This window comes from Rhinoderma darwinii, chromosome 3, assembly GCF_050947455.1.
Source record: "Rhinoderma darwinii isolate aRhiDar2 chromosome 3, aRhiDar2.hap1, whole genome shotgun sequence".
NCBI lineage: Eukaryota > Metazoa > Chordata > Amphibia > Anura > Rhinodermatidae > Rhinoderma > Rhinoderma darwinii.
Window position 1 is genome coordinate 151,109,917 of NC_134689.1, and position 26,967 is coordinate 151,136,883.

The 26,967-nt window shown below is 41.8% G+C and overlaps 1 protein-coding gene across 3 annotated transcripts in view; it reads right to left on the bottom strand.

The window, feature by feature from the left end:
• Positions 1-293: 293 nt before the first annotated feature.
• Positions 294-26,967, bottom strand: part of XPOT (exportin for tRNA) — a 73,973-nt gene continuing 47,299 nt past the window's right edge. For 2 of the 3 annotated variants that reach the window (XM_075856880.1, XM_075856878.1), the window contains exons 19-25: positions 22,056-22,245; positions 19,747-19,863; positions 19,546-19,661; positions 11,431-11,478; positions 9,316-9,387; positions 1,358-1,414; positions 294-1,259 (exon numbers count right to left, since the gene is read on the bottom strand). In XM_075856880.1, the coding sequence (XP_075712995.1) occupies positions 1,233-1,259; positions 1,358-1,414; positions 9,316-9,387; positions 11,431-11,478; positions 19,546-19,661; positions 19,747-19,863; positions 22,056-22,245 (627 nt within the window). In that variant the 3' untranslated portion in view covers positions 294-1,232. The remainder of the gene's footprint in view (positions 1,260-1,357; positions 1,415-9,315; positions 9,388-11,430; positions 11,479-19,545; positions 19,662-19,746; positions 19,864-22,055; positions 22,246-26,967) is intronic. The other variant, XM_075856881.1, reaches the window with a different exon arrangement.

The window sequence follows — 26,967 nt, forward strand, 5'->3', positions numbered from 1 at the left end:
CCTGAATGAAAATGTAAACAGAGCCTTAACGGTCTGAAGTATATGTAGTTAAAAATTAATAAAATTGTTAATCCCCTCAAGTTTTTTTTTTTTTTATTAAGCTACGCTTTTAAGGGTTTAAAGGACTAATTCTTTTTTTTTTCTTTCTAAAACTTCATTATAACCAAGAGTCTTAACTGCAGCTGGTCAAGTTAAAAAAGTAGTAGCAGAATAGAACTGTTCCAATTTTGAAGGTATATTTTCATGCAGTACAATTATGAGAACTCCAGGGGTGGGAATGAAAAACACTAGAATTGACTACATAAAATTTATTGTTTCCTTTTATAAAAAGTTTATCGATTCAGCTCCTATAAATTCTGACATTCCAAGAAGCAATGCATTCAATATTGAAACTTCTCCATCTCTGGAATCTAATTTATAAATACTGCTGTGGATTGCATTTCAGGTGTGTTTCCAATGTAAGCTCACTCATGTCATCACAATTTGTGCTTGGATTGTGCCAACTAATACATTGACAAATAGAGGATTAAGGGTTTCAGTTATTAAAAAAAAAAAAAAGTTTGTTTTCTTCTCTTTATTCTCCACAACAAACATCAGGAGGTGAAAATTTATAAGATTAATGCATTCACTTGGACAAATTGAAAAATAGAAATGTACATAGCAATCCTCCTGAATTATTATTTTTTTTTACAGTCCTCATTTTGAAATTCCAAAATAATATTATATTGAAAATATAAGGCTAAGTTCACATTTTCTTTTTTGACAACTGTTCTTTGTTTAAAAACAATAAAAAACAAAACAAACAAAATAGATCAGATGATTATATCTGTGGAACAAACTAATTCCAGAGTGAATCAGTTTTTAGTCCGTGTTTTCAGTTGCGTCATGATCCTTTATTTTTTATTAAGGTAAGAGATTAAAACCAAAACTAATGGAAACTGATGTAGCTTGTCATCACTTTTTCAACTGGTTTAGATTGGTTACAAAGCAAAGAAAAAAAAATAAAAATAATAAGCTCCTTACTGGAGCAAGTTTCCACCATGTGTCTAACATGGAACGGATAAAATGTGTCCGTAGCTCCTAAGACCATAGATGAATTGACTTTTATATGGTACAAAAGCGGCTTCTGTATAGCACACCAGTTTATAGGCATGTACAAAATTAACCTACATAAATTAATAACTGGAGTTCCTGAGTATGACATTAGGTGCATGAGAATTCCAGTATATTCCTCAGGGCTTTGCTCGCTGAAAAAAAACCTGTGAGGAGAAAAAAAAAAAAAAAAAAAAAAAAGGTTAAAATAATTTCTTTATGCTCATAATGTTATATTGCAGAATAAAACAAAAAACATATATACCTTTAGATAATTCTTAAATACTTTAGCATCAGGTTGTTGAAGTGCTTGACAAAATTCCTGGTAAAACACAAATCAAATACCCACGAATGTAAGAAGAGTACATCTCATGTAATAGCCTTCGGAATAAAAGGGGGGGGGGGGGGGTGGGAACCCCGACCACACTAAAGCCCCACCTTAATCTAGGAAATTAAAGATTTTTTTTCTCACATAAATAAGTATGAAATTGGAAGCATACAGTAGAGTGAGCCCATCGTAATTTATAAGTACTGTGTTACGAATCTGAAAACTACTAATACAGCCATCTGCATGGGCCCTGACATTGAGGAAACATAGAAGGGAAGCAAATACATCACAGAAAAAAAGGTATAAAAAAATAAATAATTTCTTTTTATACCAGGATTATTTATATCGCGGTAATGACAGTCTTGAAGTTTCTTTTCAATACATCTTACTTGTAGGTTGAAAGAAAACCCCACTCAAAAAAAGAAAAAGGAAGTTTTGTGTGGAGTTAAGCCATTTCCTGTCACACCTTACATGGAGTAGGCATTAGGCATGACAACCCTGTTCCCAGACACTTTTGTTCGACCACTGTCTCATGGTTACAGCTTCCCTCTCAATACGAAAGACCACAAAAGTGGGGTACACCAAGGTTGAAAGACAGGATATTCTTTGCCCAAATGACCTTCATTGTTATTTACTTGTGACGGTGGACTTGAGAAGTATTAAGGAGGTGTTTGGTTTTCAAACAGAAGGAAATTAGTCACTGTCATTTTTTTAACATAAAGTGAAGTCCTACATCATCGTAGACTGGTGTAAGTGGTAATAAGATACATTGAAAGATTTTAAATTGCATGAAACCCAATTTTAGTAGCTTAAGTACATCTCAAAATTGACTGCATATCAGTCAATACTATCAAAATGATAAATTAACCCCTTAAAAGGGAATGTGTTGCCAGCAAAACATGTTTTTTTTTTTTTTTTTAATTAAACATTTAGTGTGTAGGTGATTAAACATTGTTAAAATTTTTTTTATTTTTTTCACGAGTGAGGAAATATTATAAATTAGATTCTAATTTATAATATTTCCCATTGCTGGTCACTAGATGGAGCTATTCCCAAAATTGCAGCATTGCATGTGGTAAAGCAACCACATTGCTTTTTGCTGCAAAATTGGGAAAAAAGCACTCGCTCTAGTGAGCTCTGAGAATCCCCCCCTCCTTTATCCTGGCTAGTGCCGGGATAAACGAGGGGATTGAACGGTCTAACCTCCTACACTGTGTGTCGCCATTTTTTGAGCTAACACACAGTGTAGTAGGTTTACATACAGTAGTAAACACACACAAACACGAACATACATAGAAATCTCTTACCTGCTCCTGCGACCGGAAGTAGTAATCTTACTGTCCGGCCGCGACTTCCGGTCCACAGGAAAATGGCGCCGGACGGCGCGCATTTCAAATTGGACTGTGTGGGAGCGGCGCATGCGCAGTTCCCACACAGACGGCGTACACAGAAGTGGATGGGACGGGACCCGTTCGCAGTCCCTATGGGACTGTGGCTGCCGTATTCCATGTCTGTATGTGTCGTTAATCGACACATACAGAAATGGACAAAAAAATGGCAGCCCCCATAGGGAAGAAAAAGAGTAAAAATAAGAAAAAATAACACAAATTAATCCAAACGTTTTTAATAAAGCACTAACATCTTTAACATATTAAAAAAAAATTTGTGATGACACTGTTCCTTTAAGGACACAGCTTGTTTTGGCCTTAAAGGCAATGTGTTGCCAGAAAAACATGTTTTTTTTTTTTAAATTAAACATGTAGTGTGTGGGTGATTAAACATTGTTCAAATTTTTTTTATTTTTTTCACTAGTCAGGAAATATAAATTAATTCTAATTTATAATATTACCCATTTCTGGTCACTAGATGGAGCTATTCCCAAAATTGCAGCATTGCAAAATTGGGTAAAAAGCCCTCGCTCTAGTGAGCTCTCAGCATCCCCCCCTCCTTTATCCTGGCTAGTGCCGGGATAAACGAGGGGTTTGAACGGTGTAACCTCCTACACTGTGTGTCGCCATTTTTTGAGCTAACACACAGTGTAGTAGGTTTACATACAGTAGTAAACACACACAAACACGAACATACATTGAAATCTCTTACCTGCTCCTGCCGCCGCGGCTCCCTCCGGCCCGTCCGCTCCGTCTGCTGCCGCTGGTCCAAGTGCACAATTCCGGAAGCCGCGACCGGAAGTAGTAATATTACTGTCCGGCCGCGACTTCCGGTCCACAGGAAAATGGCGCCAGACGGCGCCAATATCAAATTGGACTGTGTGGGAGCGGCGCATGCGCAGTTCCCACACAGACGCCGTACACACAAGTGAATGGGACGGGAGCCGTTCGCAGTCCCTATGGGACTGTGGCTGCCGTATTCCATGTCTGTATGTGTCGTTAATCGACACACAGAAATGGAACAAAAAATGGCAGCCCCCATAGGGAAGAAAAAGTGTAAAAATAAGAAAAAGTAAAACACAAACACACAAATAAATATAAACGTTTTTAATAAAGCACTAACATCTTTAACATATAAAAAAATAATTTGTGATGACACTGTTCCTTTAAAGAGGCTCTGTCACCAGATTTTGCAACCCCTATCTGCTATTGCAGCAGATAGGCGCTGCAATGTAGATTACAGTAACGTTTTTATTTTTTAAAAACGAGCATTTTTGGCCAAGTTCTGACCATTTTTGTATTTATGCAAATGAGGCTTGCAAAAGTACAACTGGGCGTGTTGAAAAGTAAAAGTACAACTGGGCGTGTATTATGTGCGTACATCGGGCGTTTTTACTTCTTTTACTAGCTGGGCGTTCTGACGAGAAGTATCATCCACTTCTCTTCAGAACGCCCAGCTTATGGCAGTGCATACAGCGTGTTCGAGAGATCATGCTGTGACGTCACTCACAGGTCCTGCATCGTGTCGGACGAGCGAGGACACATCGGCACCAGAGGCTACAGATGATTCTGCAGCAGCATCGGCGTTTGCAGGTAAGTCGATGTAGCTACTTGATTCTGCAGCAGCATCAGCGTTTGCAGGTAAGTAGCTACATCGACTTACCTGCAAACGCCGATGCTGCTGCAGAATCAACTGTAGCCTCTGGTGCCGATGTGTCCTCGCTCGTCTGACACGATGCAGGACCTGGGGAAGTGACGTCACAGCGTGATCTGCCAGAAGCTGGGCGTTCTGAAGAGAAGTGGATGATGCTTCTCGTCAGAACGCCCAGCTAGTAAAAGAAGTAAAAACGCCCCGATGTACGCACATAATACACGCCCAGTTGTATTTTTACTTTTCAACACGCCCAGTTGTACTTTTGCAAGCCTCATTTGCATAAATACGAAAATGGTCATAACTTGGCCAAAAATGCTCGTTTTTTTAAAATAAAAACGTTACTGTAATCTACATTGCAGCGCCGATCTGCTGCAATAGCAGATAGGGGTTGCAAAATCTGGTGACAGAGCCTCTTTAAGGACATTGCAATGTTTTTCAAATCTGACATGTGTCACTTTATGTGGTAATAACTCTAAAATGCTTTTATGTATCCAAGCGATTCAGAGATTGTTTTCTCGTGACACAATGTACTTTATGTTAGTGGTAAAATTTGGTCAATATATTCAGTGTTTATTTGTGAAAAAACACAAAATTCTGAGAAAATTAGCAAAAATTAGCATTTTTCGAAATTTAAATGTATTTGCTTGTAAGGCAGATAGTTATACCACACAAAATACTTACTAGTTAACATTTACCATATGTCTACTTTATGTTTGCATTGTTTTTTTAAAAGTATTTTTATTTTTCTAGGACATTACAAGGCTTAGAACTTTAGCAGCAATTTCTCACATTTTCAAGAAAATTTCAAAAGGCTATTTTTTGAGACCAGTTCAGTTCTGAAGTGGCTTTGAGGGCCTTATATATTAGAAAGTCTGCATAAAATCACCCCATTTTAAAAACTAGACCCCTTAAAGCATTCAAAACAGCATTCAGAAAGTGTTTTAACTCTTTAGGCGTTTCACAGGAATTAAAGCAAAGTAGAGGGGAAATTTACAATTAATTTTTTTTGCCAAAATTCATTGGTAACAAATTTTTTTCTGTATCACAGAAGGTTTTACCAGAGAAACACAACTTCATATTTATTGCCCAGATTCTGCAGTTTTTAGAAATATCCCACGTGTGGCCCTAGTGTGGTAATGGACTCAAACACAGGCCTCAGATGCAAAGAAGCACCTAGTGGATTTTGGGGCCGCCTTTTTTAGAATATATTTTAGGCACCAGGTTAGGTTTGAAGAGGTCTTGTGGTGCCAAAACAGTGGAAACCCCCCAAAAGTGACCCCATTTTGGAAACTACAACCCTCAAGAAATTTATCTAGGTATAGTTAGCATTTTGACCCTACAGTTTCTTTACTAAACTTATTGGAATTAGTCTGTAAAAATGAAAATCTACCTTTTTCTAAAAAAAAAAAAACGTCAAATTTTTTTAATTTTTACAAGGAATAAATGAGAAAAAGCACCCCGTCCCCAGCATTTGTAAAGCATCTTCTCCCAATTACGGCAATGCCCCATATGTGGTAATAAACTGCTGTTTGGACCCACGGCAGGGCTCCCAAAGGAAGGAGCACCATTTCGATTTTGGAGAGCAGATTTTGCTGGAATAGTTTTCAGTGCCATGTCGTGTTTGCAACGCCCTAGAGGAACCAAAATAGCGGAAACCCCCCAAAAGTGACCCATTTTTTTGAAACTATAACCCTAGAAATATTCCTTGAGGGGTGTAGTTAGCATTTTGACCACACATGGTTTTTGCAGAATTTATGGGAATTATGCAGTGAAATTGAAAATGTAGTTTTAGCTCAGATTTTTTCATTTTTACAATAGATAAGGGAGAAAAAGCACCCCAACATTTGTAAAGCAAACTCTTCTGAGCACAGCAATACCCTATATTTGGTAATAAACTGCTGTTTGGACAGACGGCAGGGCTTAGAAACGACGGAGCGCCATTTGACTTTGAGCTCAAGTTTTGCGGCACCATGTCACATTTGCAAAGCCACTAAGGTGCCAAAATAGTGCAAACCCGGCAAAAGTGACCCCATTTGGGAAACTACACCCCTCGTGGAATTTATCTAGCGGTATAGTGAGCATTTTGACGGCACTGTTTTTTTGCTGAATTTATTGCAATTAGGCAGTGAAAACGAAAATCTACATTCTTTCCACTAAAAGGTTGATTTTTTTAAAATTTTCACAAGGAATAAAAGATGAAAAAGCGCCCCAACAATTGTAAAGCAATTTCTCCCGAGTACGGCAATACCCCATATGTGGTAATAAACTGCTGCATGGACACACGACAGGGCTCAGAATGGCAGGAGTGCTTCTTGGCATGTAGATTTTGGTTGCTTGTTTTTTGGGCGCCATGTCGCATTTTCAGAGCACCTGAGGTACCAGTACAGTAGAAACCCCTGAGAAGTGACTCCATTTTGGAAACTATACCCCTCAGGGTAATCATCTAGGGGTGTAGTGAGCATTTTGATCCCTCTGGTGTTTCATAGATTGTATTAGAATGAGGGAGTGAAAATTAAAAACTAATTTTTCCCCAAAAAATATGTGGTTTTGCACCCAATTATTTTTCCACAAGGGGTAATTGGAGAAAAAACAACACACAATTTGTTACCTAATCTCTCCAGAGTACAGCAATACCCCATGTGTGGCCCTAAACTGCTGTTTGGGCACATGGCAGAGCTCAAAATGGAAGGAGCACCATTTGGCTTTTAGAGCGCAGATTTTGCTGGACTGGTGTACGGGCGCCATGTCGCATGTACAAAGCTCCCTTATGTACCAGAGTAGAGTGTAAAACTCTGAGAAGTGACCATTTTCCTGGACATATGACAGGGGTTAGAAGTGAAAGGCGCATGTGAGGCCTATTTTGGCGATTTTTACAGCATTAGCCCACAATGGCAGGGCTCTGGGGTCAAATAGTAAAACCCCCACGTAGTGACCCCCATTTTGGAAACCACACCCCTGAAGGCATTTTATTAAGGGGTGTAGTGAGCATTTTAACCAGTTTTTATTTTTTATTTTTTAGAAATGAATGCTCAGTGGATGGTGCAATGTGAAAATTGCAAATTTCCACAGGTATATGCAATTTTAGTTCACAATATGTTGTGCCCAGTTCGTGCCACTGAAGACAAGTACCTCAAACTGTTAAGCGGGTTCTCCCGGGTATGGCAATGCCATATATGTGGACGTAAACTGCTGTTTTGGCACGCTGTAGGGCTTAGAAGGGAGGGAGCGCCATTTGGCGCGCAGATTTTACTTAGTGGTAGTTTTATTTGGGGTTTTGGTGGTATTTCAGTTTATGATGTGGTGGCATATGTAATCTGTGCGGGGTACATCAGGGCATAATAAGAGGGTATAATAATATTTCATAGATATGTGGCCGGTGTCGCACTGATAAATGGTGCCACATGTTATCCACTTTTGGACACTGCACATTTTGCATCGCCATATTCGGAGAGCCAGAACTTCTTTATTTTTTCTCCACCGGAGCGGTGTGGGGGATTATTTGTCTGTAGATTTCATTGGTACCATTTTGGGGTACATGCGATTTTTTGATCACTTTTTACTTAATTTTTTGGCAAGCAAGGTGACCAAAAACCAGCAATTCATGTTTTTTATGCTTTGTTTTTTTTACAGCGTTCGCCATGCACTATGAATGACAATTTTACTTTATTCTGCGGGTCGGTACGATTACGCCGATACCATATGTATATAGTTTATGTTTTGCAGCGTCTGCACAATAAAATCACTTTTGTTTCAAATTATTTATTTTTTGTGTAACCATATTCTGAGCGCCATAACTTTATTTTTCCATCAAAAAAGCTGTAGGAGGGCTTGTTTTTTTGTGGGACGGGCTGCAGTTTTTAAATGGTATAATTTTGGGGTACATGCAACTTTTAGAACCCTTTTTTTATTCGGTTTTGGGAGGGGTAGTGACTAACAAACATCTATTCTGGAATAGTTTTATTTTTACGGTGTTCACCATGCGGCTAAAATAGTGTGATTTTTTATAATTCGGGTCGTTACGGCCGCAGGAATACCACGTGTACTTTTTTTTTTTTATGTTTTCTGTTTTTTTCCTCTAATAAAAGACTTATTATGGGGGAAAAAAAGGCTGTGTTTAACATGAAACTTATTTTTCTTTACTTAAAACCAGTTAATAAAAATGTTGTAAACTTTTTTTTGTCCCACTAGGGGACTTGAAGGCATGAAGCCCTGGTCGCTCGCTATTCTAATACACTGCACTACCTACATAGTGCAGTGTATTAGAGCTGTCAGCTATTCACAGACAGCAAGCCTGTTAGGCTTCGCCTCCCGGCAGGGGCCTAATAGGCTATGGGACTAGGAAGCGATTATTAGTCTACGATTGCCATAGCAACCATCGGAACCCCCGCGGGTGCCGATGGTTCGCATTAGCAACTATAGGGTGCGATCTAAGGGGTTAATCGGCCGGATCAGGCCTAGTTCCGGTCCTGGCCGTTACAGCGGGTTGTTGGACAGCCAATAACCGGCGGGGATGGCGCTGCCAGCACCATCACATAACTTTCTTATGGAGCTATGATTGGTCAGTCTGCTGTGACTGACCATTCACAGCAAACGCCGGCCGGGGACCACTGTGATTGGTCCCCTGCCGTCTTACTGTGCCAATCAACTGTCATAAACCGTTGACGGCACATCTCTGTCATTCTGTCCTTTGACAGGGTGATAGTTTTTAGCCAGGACAGACCGGTACATCCCGGTGCCTTAAGGCAATGCAATACAGGACATACCGGTGACCGGTGCGTCCTGCTGCGGTAAGGGGTTAATGCTAATCAAACATAAGAAAAAAACAAAAAAATTAATTGATCAACAGAACTTACCTGGATAATTTCTGGTGATACCTGCAGAGAAGGAAGATATTCTTGCTGCAGATATTGAATGCATTCCGGTCCCTAAAAGCAAAAATAAAACCGATTAGAAATCTAAAATTCACCCACATAACTACATTACACAATATTTCTACAGCTGGAAATAAACAAAAAGGTAATCTTTAATAAACCAACCGAATTATCAGTTGATGAATGCTACAAATTGTTCCATTTATAAATTGAGAAAATACATAGGGGTAACAAACATGAAGTTTTTTTCCCCATGATATAAATGGTGGTATCAAGTAAAATATCTTAATTTCAGTCCCCTTTCGGGTGACCATTCAGATTAAACAAAACATCAGAACATTGGTAGGATTGCAGTCACATGTCTATAGGTAGCTTCAGCAAACATCAATAAAACCTGTAGTAAAAGTAGAAATTAGCAAATCTGAAAAGTCACCTCATTGTCAAATGTCCTTATTCCTCTCCCATATAAGTCAACAGGGTTAGAACATAGATCTGCTTAAAGGGGTTTTCCATGTTCTAACATTTGATGACCTATCCACCGGATAGGTCATCAGTTTATAAGTGCCTGTCCGGAACCTGGACCCCGCTGCGCCACTTCGGCTGCCTCGGGGCACCAGATGTTTTGAACGGTATGCAGTAGTTGGAGCTGGAAGCAGATGGCTCCGACCACTGCATATGTGGCCGTTCGGCAGAACTGCAGCTCTGCTTCTATACACTTGAATAGGAGCAGACCTGCAGTACTGAATTTCGGCCGCTATTCTTTGACCGGAGCCATCTGGTTCCGGCAATATTGTCCGGTGCCCAAAGGCTGCCGGAGTGGCGGATCGGTGCAGGGTCCGGATGTCAGAGACCGACCGATCATATACCGATGACCTATAAGATGGATAGGTCACCAGTTGTCAGAAAGCGGAAAACCCCTTTAATAGGATCGATCATTTTTATGAGTCAGATTACTATGTAATTTATTTTTCTTCAAAGGCATAGCTTACCTTGGTATGAAGTTGGGAAGTAGCAATACAAATAATATTAGATTAGGAGCATTAAGACAGAAGTTCCTGTAGCAACGAGGCAAACGGCATGGTTCAATTACACTATTCTGCAGCAGAGCAGAGGTCCATGCTGATGCATCTAAGGGTCTTCTTACACGGCCTGACGTGGGCCAAGTAAACGAGCGCCAATCATCTCTCCTGCTCTTTTCACAAGAAACTCGTATGAGGATGAGCGCTCGTTACTCGAACACTCGTCCCCATAGATTTCTATCATGTCGGACGCCCGTCTCCCAGTTCACACAGGGAGATGTGTTGTGACAACTAGAATATTTTCAGCTGCATACACGATTCATTCAGCCGATGAACGAGTGTTTGCTGATCGTTGCCCTGTTTACACAGGGCAATGATTGGGAATGAGTGCTCTGTGAATACTCATTTGTCTGATAATTGGCCCGTGTAAAAGGCACTTTAGAAACAAACAAGAAACGCCCTAAACGTTAGGGTGTAATCACACATTGCGGTCATATCGTGTGGTTTTCTTTTGTCAGCGAAATTACCGCAACATATGAATACCAGATTAACACCACCTTAGAAAAAAAATTCCTTCTGAAAAGTGCATATAAGTATCATTGACCCACATGAATAACAGGAACAATTTGCCGGATTTATAAACAAGCTTCTTGTATTCAGAAAGCTGCGTGCAGTAAATTAACAAATTAGAAGGCAGAAAAGCAAATTTCTAAACAAGTTAGGATGCCCATACAAATAAGACAAAACTCAATTACCAATTTCGGAAAGACCGGCGACTACTATGTATGGGGGCAAACCAACTCTATCCTGACGGCAGATGTTAAGGGAAAGAATTGGGCATGTTGAATGTCAACATGCCTGATCCTTTATTCCCACAGGAGATAAGCCAATGCCAGAGGTATTTGGCAGAGTCTTGCTCCCCTCTCGACCATTGAAAAACATGCACATTCAGCCGTACCAAGCATGTATGTGCATGGGGGAATCGGGAGAAATAACTGATGTGTACGGCCCCCTTAGGGTCATATAAACAATGTCAATCAAACCATGCATTTTTAATAAAAACATTGCAAAAGCTTACCCTTTTCAGATATATGGTTTTCATCGTAACAGCGCATTCTGATAAAGCCTGAAGGAATTAAAAAAATATAAAAAAGTACATTAAACAATCAAGGGAAGCGTTTTTCAAGTGGATACAGAATACTACACGACAAAAAAAAAAAAAGTAACCCTAAGGCCTCATGCACACGACCGTATTTTTTCCCACCCGTAAATACTGGCGTAAATACGGGTCCGGTGTCACACGTATTCCACCCGTTTTGCACCAGTATTTACGAACCCGTGCTCGTAAATATGGGTCCGGTGTCACACGTATTCCACCCGTATTTACGAGCACGTTTTTGGCGGCAAAATAGCACTGCACTAATCGGCAGCCCCTTCTCTCTATCAGTGCAGGATAGAGAGAAGGGACAGCCTTTTCTGTAATAAAAGTTAAAGAAATTCATACTTACCGGCCGTTGTCTTGGTGACGCGTCCCTCTCTTCACATCCAGCCCGACATCCCTGGATGACGCGGCAGTCCATGTGACCGCTGCAGCCTGTGATTGACCTGTGATTGGCTGCAGCGGTCACATGGCCTGAAACCTCATCCAGGACGTCGGGCCGGATGTCGAGAGAGACGCGTCACCAAGGCAACGGGCGGGAGACCGGACTGGAGGAAGCAGGAAGTTGTCGGTAAGTATGAACGTCTTTTATTTTTATTTTTTACAGGTTTATACTGATCGGTAGTCACTGTCCAGGGTGCTGAAAGAGTTACTGCCGATCAGTTAACTCTTTCAGCTCCCTGGACAGTGACTATTTACTGACGTCGCTTAGCAACGCTGCCGTAATGACGGGTGCACACATGTAGCCACCCGTTATTACGAGAGCTCCATAGACTTCTATGGACTGTCCGTGCCGTTATTACGGCCAGAAATAGGACATGTTCTATCTTTTTTAACGGAACGGGCACCTTCCCGTGAGAAAACGGGAAGGCACCCGTCGCCAATAGAAGTCTATGAGCCCGTTATTACGGGTCGTGATTACGACCCGTAATAACGGGAGTTTTTACGGTCGTGTGCATGAGGCCTAAGAGGCCTCAAATAAAGCGGAGAAAAGACAAAGAACATATCTATAAAAGGGATTCTCTCTCGCTATGATCCTCCAGGTGGTCACATAAAAAAACAAAACAATGTGATAGGACATGACTGCATTACCGAAAAGCTCTAGTGATAACTTTTTATAATGCAGTCATGTGATCAAAGTATTTAATGTCATTTGATCAGTGATAGCATTGTATAAATGTAGCTAGAGACTTTCTGAAAAAAGGCACATTTGGGAGGATACTTAGTGTAATTTGGAAAGTATTCGTAATTTTACAAAATAAATAGGTATGTTTATGTAATGAGTAAAACATTAAAAAAATGCCTGGAAAACCATTTTTAGTAGACATGTATATTTTTTAAACTTTGCCCCTTAACACCTACCACTAAGGCCCTATTCACACGACAGGGTTTCCCGGAGATAGGGCATTTATAATCTGGTGACCGAGCCTCTTTAAGGCCAAAACAGGCCTTAACTGAGGGGTTAAAGGCACTTGATTAAAAATAAAAAATAAAATATCCCCAAAAAAAAAAAACAGTCTTGCTTTGCCTTAGCCCTTATGCACACGACAGGGTTTCCCGGCCGGGCGATTGCCGTTCATATAACGGCTGTCACACGGCCGCAGTAGGAATAATATACCCCTAATGGGGCTATTCACACAACCGATTTTTTTGACGGGCCGGGAAACCTGGCCGTCAAAAAATGAGACATGCCCTATTTTCGGCCGTTCTCCTGGCTCCCATAGAAGTCTATGGAGCCGGGTCATTCACGGCCATCACTGGAATGTGTCCCGTTGGACGGCCGTGTCTTCCGTCGCTCGGTCCTTCTCCTCACAGTGCGAAGTGCATGTGAGGAGGAGGGGAGGGAGGATATTTTTTTGCTCCCTGTAGGAGCGGAATTCCCAATCCCCGGTCACAGCTTCGGCAACGCTGTGGCCAGAGATTGGGGATTTCACTTCAGAAGTCACTCACTACACTGTCCATATATGGACACAGTGACGTCACTGTTGGCGCGTGCTGTGGGCGGCACTAGCTCCAGGGGGGCTGTGGGCGGCACTAGCTCCAGAGGGAAGTGTGTGGCAAAAAATGTACAACTTAAATTAATCTGTTAAAATCTGTCGTTAAAAATCGGCCCGGAACGGATGCAAAACGGCCGGGAAAAAAATCTAAAACGGCCGTTTTTATCGGCCGACACTCATACCCTGTCGTGTGAATAGAGCCTAAGGCCTTATTCACACGACAGGGTCAGAGTGTCGGCCGATGAAATCGGCCGTTTTTCCCGGCCGGTTTGCATCCGTTCCGGGCATATCTGGACTGTGACATCAGGGGCAACTCCTGAAGTGGAATCCCCATGTGGCCGGCGATTCCACTTCAGGAAAAGCCCCTGTCGTCTGTGTCCATTTATGGACACTGAACGTTACTGGCTTTTCCTGGTGTGGAATCCCCGGTCACAGAGTGTTCGGGGATTCCGCTTCAAGAGTTGCCCCTGATGTCACTGTCCATATATGGACAGACATCAAGCGCTCTGTCCAGGAGTGGAATCCCCGAACACACGGGGATTCTGCTCCTTCAGGGAGCTAAAGTGGGGCTAGCACATAGAAGAGCAGGGAGATAACTCCCTGCTCTGCTATAGTGGCGTCGCTACAGCAGTAGCAGCTGCTAGCGGCGCCATCGGCCATGGGAGGTGTCGTCGGGCCAGGGCGCTTTTAAAACAAGCAGGGGAAGGGAGCCAGCGCAGCGCCCCCTTCCATCTACTGTACACGCCGGCCCTGCCACACAGTACCCCTGTATAAGGGAACCCCCACATTGTAGAAATTTACCTGCAGCATACAGCGCTTCGTCCGAATGGCATAAACTCCTTCTCCTCACATGCACTCTGCACTGTGAGGAGAGAGCGAGCGACGGTAGACACGGCCGTCACTCGGGACACATTCCAGTGATGGCCGTGTATTACCCGGCCCCATAGACTTCTATGGGAGCCGGGCGGCCGGACGAAAATAGGGCATGTCCCATTTTTTTGACGGCAGGGTTTCCTGGCCCATCAAAAAAAAAAAAAAATCGGTCGTGTGAATAGCCCCATTAGGGGTATATTGTTCCTACTGCTGCCGTGTGACGGCCGGTTTATGAATGGCCGTCACCCGGCCAGGAAACCCTGTTGTGTGAATAAGGGCTAAGGCAAAGCAAGACTTGTTTTAAAAAACAACCAATGCCTTTAAGGCCAAAACAGGCTGTCACTAAAGGGTTAAAGAGGCTTGGTCACCAGATTATAAGTGCCCTATCTCCCACATGTGTTCAGCGCTGTAAGGCTATGTTCACACGGGGTATTTTGCCGAGTTTTTTGACGCGGAAACCGCATCGCAAAACTCGGCAGAAACGGCCCGAGAACGCCTCCCATTGATTTCAATGGGAGGCGTCGGCGTCTTTTTCCCGCGAGCAGTAAAACTGCCTCGCGGGAAAAAGAAGAGACATGCGCTTCCGCCTCGGACCTCCCATTGACTTCAATGGGAGGCAGGAGAAAGCGTATATCTCGCTGTTTTATGCCCGTGGCGCTCAATGGCCGCGGGCGAAAAACGGCGCGATAATTGCCGCGAAAATCGGCGTGCAGGGAGAGGAATATCTGCCTCAAAGTTCCAAACGGAATTTTGAGGCAGATATTCCTCCCCCAAAATACTCCGTGTGAACATAGCCTAATGTAGATAAGAGTGGTTTTTATTTAGAAAGACGATCATTTTTTTTTAGCAAGTTATGAGCAATTTTAGATTTATGCTAATGACTTTAATAGACAACTGGGAGTGTTTTTTTTACAGTGAAATTTACAAAATGTCCTTTTTTGCAGAAAATCAGTTTTGATCAATTTTTTTCTGTAACACAGAAGGTCTTACCAGAGAAATGAAACTCAATATTTATTGCCCAGATTCTGAAGTTTTTACAAATATCCCTCATGTAGCCCTAGAATGCTACTGGACAGAAACACAGGCCTCAGGAGCCAAGGAGCACCTAGAGGATATTGGGGCCTTCTTTATTAGAATATATTTTAGGCACCACGTAATGTTTGAAGAGGTTTTGTGGGGACAAAACAAAAGAAAAAACACCCCAAAAACTAGACCATTTGGCAAAATACACCCCTCAAGGAATTTTCTAAGGGGTATACTGGGCATTTTCACCCCACAGGTATTTTGCTTCATCTAGTGTAATTATGCTCTGAAAACGAAAATCTACATTTTTTTTCTAATAAAATGTCGTTTTAGTTCAGATTTTTCAATTTTCACAATAGATAAAGGAGAAAAGGAAACCCAACATTTGTAAAGAAAACTCTTTTGAGTATGGCAGTACGCCATATGTGGTAATAAACTGCGGCTTGGACCCACGGCTGGGCTCAGAAGGGGAGGAGCGCCATTTGGCTTTTGGAGCTCAAATTTTGCTTGATTGTTTTTCGGGTGGCATGTTTCATTTGCAAAGCCCATGAGAGGCCAAAACAGTGGAAACCCCCCAAAAGTGACCCCATTTGGGAAACTTCAACCCTGAAGTAATCTATCTAGGGGTATAGTGAGCATTTAGACCTCACAGGTCTTTTGCAGAATTTATTGGAAGTAGGCCGTGAAAATGAAAATCTACATTTTGTGCCACTAAATTGTAGAATGTCCTCATTTTCACAAGGGATACTAGAGAAAAAGCACCCCAACATTTGTAAATCAATTTCTCCCGATTACGGCAATACCCCACATGTGGTCATAAACTGCTATTTGGACACCCAGCAAAGCTCTAAAGGGAAGGAGCGCTATTTGGTATGCAGATTTTGCTGTATTGGTTTTTGGCCACCATGTCGCATATGCAAAACCCCTGAGGTACCAGAGTACAGTGGAAAGAAGTGACCCCATTTTGGAAACTGCATCCCTCAAGGTATTTATCATTTGCCTGGACAGATGACAGGGCACCATGCGCATTTGAGGTCTATTTTGGTGATTTTCACAGCATTGGCCCACAATTGCAGGGCTCGGAATTCAAATGGTAAAACAAACCCCCCAAGTAGTGACCCCCATATTGGAAACTTCAGGATATAGACTGGGAAAAACTAATGTCAAATAATGGTACAAATGATACGTGAGAGATTCTCAAATCTACTTTGGGTAATTATAGTGCAAAAGGTATTCCTATAGGTAACAAGTATAAACGACTAAAATTAAACCTCACATGGCTTACACCTTCTGTAAAAAGGGCAATACATGACAAAAAAGGGCATTTGAAAAATACAAATCCGAGGGTACAGCTGTAGTCTTTGTAAATTATAAAGAGCTTAATAAAATCAGCAAAAATACAAAATGAAAGGCAGGTGGCCAAGGATAGTAAAACAAATCCCAAAAAATTCTTCAAGTAAATAAATGCAAAAAAGCCAAGGTCTGAACATGTAGGACCCCTAGATAGTGGTAATGGGGAGTTGGTCACAGGGGATCAAGAGAAGACAGAGTTACTAAATGGGTTCTTTAGATCTGTATATACAACTGAAGAAAGAGCAGTTGATGTTGCTGATGCCAGTGCTGTTAATATATCAGTTGATACACTGAAAGGGATGAATGTAGATATGGTGCAAGCTAGATTAAATAAAATAAAATGTACACAAGGCCCCGGGACCAGATGGGTTACACCCTAGACTTCTTAAGGAGCTTAGTTCAATTATTTCTGTCCCCCTCTTCATAATATTTACAGATTCTCTAGTGACTGGTATAGTACCAAGGGACTGGCGCAGGGAAAATGTGGTGCCTATTTTTAAAAAGGGCACTAGGTCTTCTCCGGGTAATTATAGACCAGTAAGCTTAACATCCATTGTGTGGAAAATGTTTGAGGGGCTATTGAGGGACTATATACAGAATTATGTGACAATAAATAGTATAAGTGACAGCCAGTACGGTTTTACTAAGGACAGAAGCTGTCAAACCAACCGGATTTGTGATTATGAAGAGGTGAGCAGAAGCCTAGACAGAGGGGCCGCTGTGGATATAGTGTTTATGGACTTTGCAAAGGCATTTAACACTGTTCCTCATAGACGTCTAATGGGTAAATTAAGGACTATAGGTTTATAAAGTATAGTTTGCAATTGGATTGAGAATTGGCTCAAGGATCGTATCCAGAGGATTGTGGTAAATGATTCCTACTCTGAATGGTCCCCGGTAATAAGTGGTGTACCCCAGGGTTCAGTGCTGGGACCACTATTATTCAAATTTTTTATTAATGATATAGAGGATGGGATTAATAGCACTATTTCTGCAGATGACACGAAGCTATGTAGTAATGTTCAGTCTATGGAAGAGGTTTGTGAATTGCAAGCAGATTTAAACAAACTAAGTGTTTGGGCGTCCACTTGGCAAATGAAGTCTAATGTAGATAAATGTAAAGTTATGCACCTGGGTACGAACAACCTGCATGCATCATATGTCCTAGGGGGAGCTACACTGGGGGAGTCACTTGTTGAGAAGGATCTGGGTGTACTTGTAAATCATAAACTAAACAGCATGCAGTGTCAATCAGCTGCTTCAAAGGCCAGCAAGATATTGTCGTGTAAAAGAGGCATGGACTCGCGGGACAGGGATGTGATATCACTTTACAAAGCATTAGGGAGGCCTCATCTAGAACATGCAGTTCAGTTCTGGGCTCCAGTTCATAGAAAGGATGCCCTGGAGTTGGAAAAAATACGAAGAAGAGCAACGAAGCTAATAAGGGGCATGGAGTATCTAAGTTATGAGGAAAGATTAAAAGAACGAAACATATTTAGACTTGAAAAAAGACGACTAAGGGGGGGGGCATGATTAACTTATATAAATATATTAATGGCACATACAAAAAATATGGTGAAATGCTGTTCCATGTAAAGCCCCCTCAAAAAACAAGGAGGCACTTCCTTCCGTCTGGAGAAAAAAAGGTTCAACCTGCAGAGGCGACAAGCCTTCTTTACTGTGAGAACGGTGAATGTATGGAATAGTCTACCGCAGGAGTTGGTCACAGCAGGGACAGTAGATGTCTTTAAAGGGAACGTGTCATGAATTTATAATTTTTTTTATCATATTGCTTTTAATATAATAGTTTAAAAAATGTTATTTAATTGTGTTCTCCTGTTTTACTTTTTAATGTTTTCTGACTTTTACTTCTCTATGGGGGCTGCCATTTTCTTTTTCCATCGATTAACAACACATACAGAGATAGAATACGGCACATACAACCCCATAGAGAATGCGAACAGGAGCCGTTCTATTCTCAGAAGCGTACGCCATCTGTGTGGGAACGGCGCATGCGCCGCTCCCACACAAAAAACGACGCTCGTTCATAGAGCGAAATCCGGCGCCGTTTTCCTGTGGACCGGAAGCCGCTGCCGGACAGTAAGACGACAACTTCCGGCCACAGCTTCCGGTCATATGTTCAACGAAGCGAAGGCGCAAGGAAGAGGAGCATAGAACAGCGGAGGCGGCAGGAGCAGGTAATTTATTTTCGTGTATGTTCATGTGTAATGTGCGTGTATGTTTGTGTGATACGGTCTGCTGAGCCCTGTATCTAATCCTCCTATACTGTGCAGTCACTCAGAAAAAGGCGGCACACAGTGTAGGAGGTTTGAAGACATTGAAACCCTTCCTTCTCCTGGCACTAGCCAGAAGAAGGGAGGGGGGGGGGGATTATGTGAGGACACTAGAGGAGTGTGTCCACCCCAAATTTGCAGCACAAATCAATGAGGTTGCTTTAGCACAGTGACCATGCTGCAATTTTGGGAACTGCCCTCTAGTGGCCAGCACATGGAAATATTGTAAATTACAATCTAATTTATAATCTTTCCTGACTTGTGAAAAAATTATCACAATGTGTAATCACTGAAAAACTAATTGTTTAACTGATAGAGAAAAAAAATTTCTAGCGACACATTCCCTTTAAAAAAGGCTTAGATAATTTACTAGAACAAAAAAATATTAGCTCATATGTGTAGCAATTTTTTAGTTCCCCTTTCCCATCCCTTGGTTGAACTTGATGGACATGTGTCTTTTTTCAACCGTACAAACTATGTAACATTCAACTTACCAAAATGGTTTGGGCGTCCACAAGGTCAAACGAAGGCTTCAATGGGGCAAGAAAGCAAGCAGGTACAATGTGTTTGTAGACAAAGTCTGCAAAGCCAACTAGTCCATCTTTGCCACCTGTGGAAGACATGTTTCATTGTAGTAATAAAAACAACCTTAATCATAAGAATCAAATTAGATTAACTTTAGACAAAATCCTTACCCCAAAGTTCAACCAGCTTGGAAAGGATGATAAAACAAGTTTTTTGAGCAATAGGATCTGGGTAGTCTACAGCCCCTTGAATAATTGTGAATAAAACTCGTTCAACATTCTCAGCACCTGTACACAAACATCGAAGGAGAGGGTTAAGTTTACCTGGTTTATCTTTATTAAAGAGACCTAGTAGAAGTTCAAGTGCCTGACACATTATATATATAGCTGCAAAAGTATTAACCATACACAGAGCACGGGGATCCATGTGACCTGACTAGGGTAAATGGCAGTGGAGAGAACAGAATTAAAGAATAAAGTATGTAGAAATGCAATTACTATATACCAGCTGTCAAAATGACTGCCAGATACTAAATAAAGTAAAAAATTAGATATAGATATCGGTCTATCTTTTAAAACTATAAAAAAAGAAAAAAAAGTCGAACTTCATAACTGAAGTGCAAGAAAACATTTTTTAATTGTAAAGTACCAAGACTTAAATAAATATTTTAAGTCTACAGCTCTTATGGAGACTTGTGCCTCCATGGTAAGACTACAAACATACCCTGTGCAGTCTGAACCTGCAGTCATACGTCTCCGAAAACTTACAATATACATGTGATCGGTTAGCAAGAAGTAGGGGACAGATGGATGGCAATGTGACTGCAGGTCACGTTTTTAAATGTAACGATCCAGAAAAAAAAAAAAAATCTTAAAACTTTACAGTTTTCACACTGGCCATTAGCGCAGTCACAAAAAGATGATATTTCCTGTACTCTACCTCACTTCTGCTTTGTTGTGGATTTCAGGCACAAAATGAAGAGGATCATAATATTACTGGAAGCCTAGTGATAAGGCCGCATAGGAACACTATACACATTGTTAAGGCTATGTATGCATCTCCCCTCATTGGTAGTCAATTGACAGAAATCTCATTGAATATTTCCATCTCCAGGAAGCAGTCATTTCAGCTGCCATAAAGCACACACCCCCTGCTATACTGACTACACAGGAAGGAAATGTGCATCTCCAATATGGCTGCCCAGCAGAAGGTCTTAAAAAATAAAATATCTACTTTAATTTTGGTGTTTCGCCCTTTTTTTTTTTAAATACATGGATCCCTTTAAAGGGCTTTTCCAATCTTGGACGTATATGGAATATCCACAGGATATGCCATAAAAGTCTGATAGATGCGGGTCACATCTATCTCTAGAATGGGGCCCCCTAAACCCTGTTCTAGCTTACTCTGCTCTATTGCCTCCCGGCCACTTCCTGGTTGGTAGTAAACGGAAATAGCCGGGGGCTCGCTGAGCTACACTGTCTCCGTAATTCTCACAGAATTGAATTGGAGTTACGGAAATCGCGTAGCACGGCAAGCTACATGGTTTCCGCAGCTACCGAATTCCAGAAATAGCGTAGCGCGCCATGCTACGCTGTTTCCAGAACTGCCATTCACTTCTATGGGAGTTACGAAAACAGCGTAGCTCAGTGAGCTCGGCTGTTTCTGTAACTCCCGACCCCCTAATTAGGATGTGGCTGGGCGGCAGCGAGAACCAAGTAAGCTAGAACGGGCTTTAGGGGGCCCATAATTCCCTACTCCCTAAACAATAAAAGCATCTTGTGTAACAAGGGTGTGTTTAAATGGGTGTAACGTTTATGTGAGTGAATCCACGCATAGAAGTATGTTATCCTAAAATTGGAAAAAACTAGGGAAGGAGCCATCAGCGAAAGTAGTTACCTTTGCTCTTGGCCATTGTAACTTTCTACAATATCAACATATTTGCCTGTGCTACACATGGGGCTATTAGAGCAAATTATTGTTGGAAACCAATTAATTGTCATAAATCTATCTATATCTATCTAGGAATCAAAAAATGAGCAGCAACTCCAATAGTTAAGGTGCAAAAAGTGGGTACTTGATTGCCCGTGCAACGTTTCAGCTCCGTTCACTGGAGCCTCTCTCAAGCCAAAAGTACCCACTTTTTGCACCTTAACTATTGGAGTTGCTGCTCATTTTTTGATTCCTGTGTATCTTGGACTTGGTCTGTCCCTCAGAGCTTGCACCCACACACTGCCGGTGCTGCTAGGATCCCTCTAGCTACACACCAGCTAGCTACACACCAGCTAGCTACACACCAGCTAGTGAATGAATTAAAATAGAAAATGCCAATTTTTTTTATAAATAAAATAAATATAATAATATAAATATATATATTTTTTTTATTTTAATCCATTCACAAGAGGGAAATTTGCTGTGGCATTAAAGGGACAAACGTCACCGCGTCAAACATGCAGACAGCCTTCTATACGCATAGACTTACCCTGATTGCCAATGACCTCACTCATCCCACTTCCAGTGACTGTTTGCAGAAAGGCGAAATAGCTTCTACGTAACATTTGCTTATCAAGTGCAGCAGACTGGTCGTTCTCCTCAGATGGGCGGACTAGCACCTCAAATATGGCATGAAGTAGTGGCATAAAGACTTGTTGAAGAAAAGGTGACACTTGTGCCTACAGAAAGTAGTTGTGGAAACAATACGAGGCATAAACTTTGAAGTGCTTTCAGATTTTGTTTCATAAAAAGTGTAGTCATTACAAAATAATCTGAATTATGCGACTTCTAATGGATAAAACTAATGTGAGGTGGTGGGGAGGGAATCTTTTCCTGCCACAGAGGTTGGGCTTCACATTTGTGCCCCCTTAATAGAAATCCATAGGAGGATACAGCCTCACTACCCATAAAATCTCTGGTTTTGTAGATTCCAAATTTGTTATGAAGTACATTCATTAAAGAGTATTTCTAGATAAAAGGACACCGTGTATCTGCCCTGGAACCCGCAGAGAATTCCAGCCGAAAAACCACACCAAATTGTGGTGGTTTTTCTAATAGAATGTCCGCTGCAGAAAACAGCTGTAAAAAAAAAAAAAAAAAAGGCTATACTTATCCTAGTCTCCGTAGTCATCGTGAGACGCATCCCTGTTACCCATGTAGTGACATAGATGGAACGTCATCCAAGGAGGCCAGCCTGAACCGAGGACAGAGGGATGCGTCGCCATTACTTCAGAGACTGGGGAGTTGCAGCAGAATCGCAGCTTTTGCGCCTCAAAATGTGCTATTTGTTGCAGGTTTTACCTTCCCATTAAATTCAATAGGGAAAAACCGCAACAGAAAAGCAGCCATTCCGAAGCATAAATTGACATGCTGTAAATTAAACAACCATACCGCAGGTCAATTTATGAACTATATTTTTTTAATCGGATAATTTTTTTACGCAGCGTGTGGATGAGATTTATTAAATCATCATCAACTTTGCTGCTACTGTATTAGGCTGCGGATTGTCTAGAATGACACTAATCCATTGCAAAAAACCTGCAGTGTTTACACTACGTGAGCACATACTCTTACTAACACACTATGTGTGTTCATTTAACCCTACTCTGCATTATTTAATTGCCCCTCACCTTATTTTTGGAGTGGCATAGACCCAGTAATACTATTAAAGATCACCCTATCCTTAGACAGACACAATACGAATATAAACTGCAGGGTATGACGTATTTACGAATATAAAACTGCAGGGTATGACGTATTTACGTTCTTGTGGCACAACGGATTTCTCCCCGAACTCTCCCAAGTGCCTCTAAATTGCTATCCTTCCCCCATAAAGTTCCTGTTCCTGCCAAGTCGCACTGGGAGACTGATATGGTGAGCCTCATGGAGGAAGAGTGGGACTTGGCCCTGGCTTCCCCGAAGCAAGCGTCTACAAATGACAGCGAGAGGACTTCTGAGGTATATATTCTGCACTGATCTTACATGACAACCAGCAGGATCAGTAAATTTAAACTGGATTTTCCAGATATTATCCTAAACGGTCAGACGACCTCTGGTTCTGTTTCACTTATGGTCCTGCCCTGTCCTCAAAAGGTAATTGGGATAAAATCCACCAATTTATTCATGATTTCACGGGAGCCACAAGGTTGGTTTCCGGTTCATTAATTCTTCTCTGGCTGACACAGCTTCTCTGGAAAAGTCTATGCCATGCTAGAAAAGGGTGGCTACATTTTGGATGGTCTCATCTCCCCCTGAGATTAGTGATTGAACACATTCGATCAAACTCTACATTTAAAGAAATGGTTCTTTAAACACAGAAATGAAGAAGTCAAATTTCATAAGATTTAGAACAGATTGATTCACTCAGCTGCTACGATCTCATCCCAATACCACTCATTTGATGACTCTTCGGGTATGTTCACATGGCTGAACGCCCCGAAAAACGTCTGAAAATACAGGGGCTGAACGCCTCCAAACATCTACCCCATGGGAAAAACGGCGTTCCATTCGCACAGTGCGTTCATTCTCTATATGAGCAGTTTTTTTTTAGTTAACTGGGTATCTTAAGTCTGTATATTCCTGGACTATGACGGATTGGACTTCTTTGAATATAACACACTACGTGACTTATTGGTTTGCAGTATTTAATGAATGTTATGTTGTGGATGCGGTTAATGTCTTTGTCCCTAGTTAAGCGGAATGGGATACTCATTGCTCTGACACTGTCCAATCAGTTACGGACAGTGTCAGGGCAGCTTGCGCTGTTCCCTCCCGCGAGAACACAGACTGGTGGTTCTGCAGAGAGAGCTCTCTGTCTGTGTTCTCGCGGGGGGGAATACAGCGCAAGCAGCCCTGACACGGTCCGTAGCGGATTGGACAATGTCAGAGCGAAGAGATCATGGCCCCTTGCCATTTAGTTAGATAGAAACACCCCATTGACAGTTCAGGGGCTTATTTACATATCGAGTGCCAAATGTAACGGCACCAATATGTAAATAACGGAGGAAGGTACGAAAAAAAAATGTAAAAGGGACTGTTTGTGAAGCTCTGCCTACTATTACATGCTGCACGTGTATGGGCAGGTGAAAGGTTCTCTTTAAGGAAATTGTTTAATTTTATTTTGAGTACACGGCACCTAACAAGTCAGGCCCCATGAACACATCCATGCCTGTAATCATGGCCAGCTGCGCAAAGTCACCCGAATTTGCGGGCCACGCTCCCATTATAAAGTATGGGAGCACGGTCCGTAAAAGAAAGAAATAGGACGTCCTATTTTTTATGGAAGATTTCCAAGGCCCAGACACCTTCCCATAAATTTACAGGTGGTGTCTTTGGGCCATAGAACTAAATGGGTCCGTAATGAAGGATGAATTCTACGGTCATGTGCATGGGGCCTCAGAAGGGGACAAGGAGTCAGACTACCCCAATTTTAACCCCTTCACGACTGCCATATATACGTTCCAACTGGAGAAGCCCCATGCAGTCGGCAAGTATATAAACGTTGGCAGCCTGGAATGGGGTTTAATGAGTGCAGTGCTGCTTCAGTGTGGGCAGCACTGCACTCATGTCTGCCGGGGCTTTAAGAGCCACGGAATACACCCCCCCACTGTAGGTAGCATTACACACACATCCCCCGCAAAACCCCCAGGGGCTCTCTCTAGAAGTGGAATCAACGACAGAGAAATCGGACACCGCGGATTCCGCTCCTAGTGGAAGTTTAGGTGGTGCTAGCTACAGAAGGAAGGGGGGTTGCTATCTATAGGAGGGGTGGCATGTTTTACAGCGGGGATGTTGAGACATCGGGGGCTCCCTCTAAGAGGGGAATCCACAGCCAGGACGCGGACCAGGGAATCCGCTACTGGAGAAGCCGCTGGCGTCCCGATCCATATAAGGACAGTGACATCATGGCTCTCTCTAGGAGCGGAATGCCCGGCAGACATTCTGATCGGAGATCCCACTACTGGAGAAGTCCCTGGCGTCACTATCCATATATGGACAGTAGCGTCAGGGGTTACTACTGGAGCGAAATCCCTGGCCACAGCGCTGCCGACGTTCAAGCAGGGGATTCCACTTGCAGGAGGGGGTGGCGCATTCTGCAGGGGGCGTGGAACTATCTACATGGGCATTGTGTGTGGCACTATGTGGGCACTATCTACAGTGTGAACTGTGGCCCTATGTGGGCACTGTGGCACTATCCACAGAGAGAACTATCTATGTGGGCACTGGCAGCAATGTGGCACTATCTACAGTGGTATTCAGTCACTATCTACATGGGCACAGCGGTGTTTTCAGTGGCTGGGACAAAAAATACCAGAATGAATAAAACGCATCAAATTTTTTAACGTCCATGAAAAGCGGATGGTAAGTGGCGGTGAAAAGTGGTCAGATGGCCGGGAAATGGATTCAATTTTGAGACACATTGATGAAAAACAGCTATGAAAAACTGACAGTTGAACCGTTGTTAACTGCTCTTTTTTTCAAGTCGTGAGAATATAGCCTTACAGCCCTTAAAGACATGGAATTAATTAACCCCTTAATGACCAGCCTATTTTAGACCTTAATGACCAAGCCATTTTTTACGTTTTTCCATCGTCTCATTCAAAGAGCTATAGCCTTTTCATTTTTGCGTCGACATAGCTGTATAAGGTCTTGTTTTTTTGCGGGACAAGTTGTAATTTTTAATAGCACCATTTTGGGGTAAGTAGAATTTATTGATTAACTTTTATTAACTTTTTTTTGGGGGGTGGGGAATAGAAAAAAAACCCAGCAATTTCGCCAAACCGTGAAAACACTTTTTTTTAAAAAATTGTAGGTGGTTTTTTTTTGCGGGTTGACTTGTAGTTTTTATCGGTACCATTTTGGAGTAGATGCGACTTTTTGATCACTTTTTATCACATTTCTTTTTAAAGGCTGGATTCAAAGAAATTTTTTTGCATGTTTTTTATTTTATTTATTACGACGTTCACCGTTCGGGTTAAATTATGTAATAAGTTTATAGTTGGTGGTCGTTACCGACACGGTTATACCAAATATAAGTAACTTTTTTACTTTATTTTGTTTGTTAATAATAAAAGCAGTTTGTAAGGGGGAAAAGTGGGTTTTTCATTTTTTTTTCCCACTTTTTTTTTCTCCACTTATTCTTTAAAAAAAATGTCACTTTTTTACTAGTCCCACTAGGGGACATCACTATGCGATTATCCGATCGCATTTATAATACACAGCAATACTTCTGTATTGCAGTGTATTATGCCTGTCCGTGTAAAACGGACAGGCATCTGCTAGGTCATGCCAGAGACATGATCTAGCAGGCATTCACGACAGGCAGACCTGGGGGCCTTTATTAGGCCCCCGGCTGCCATCGGAGACACAGACACTCGGCAATCTTATCGCCGGGTGTCAGT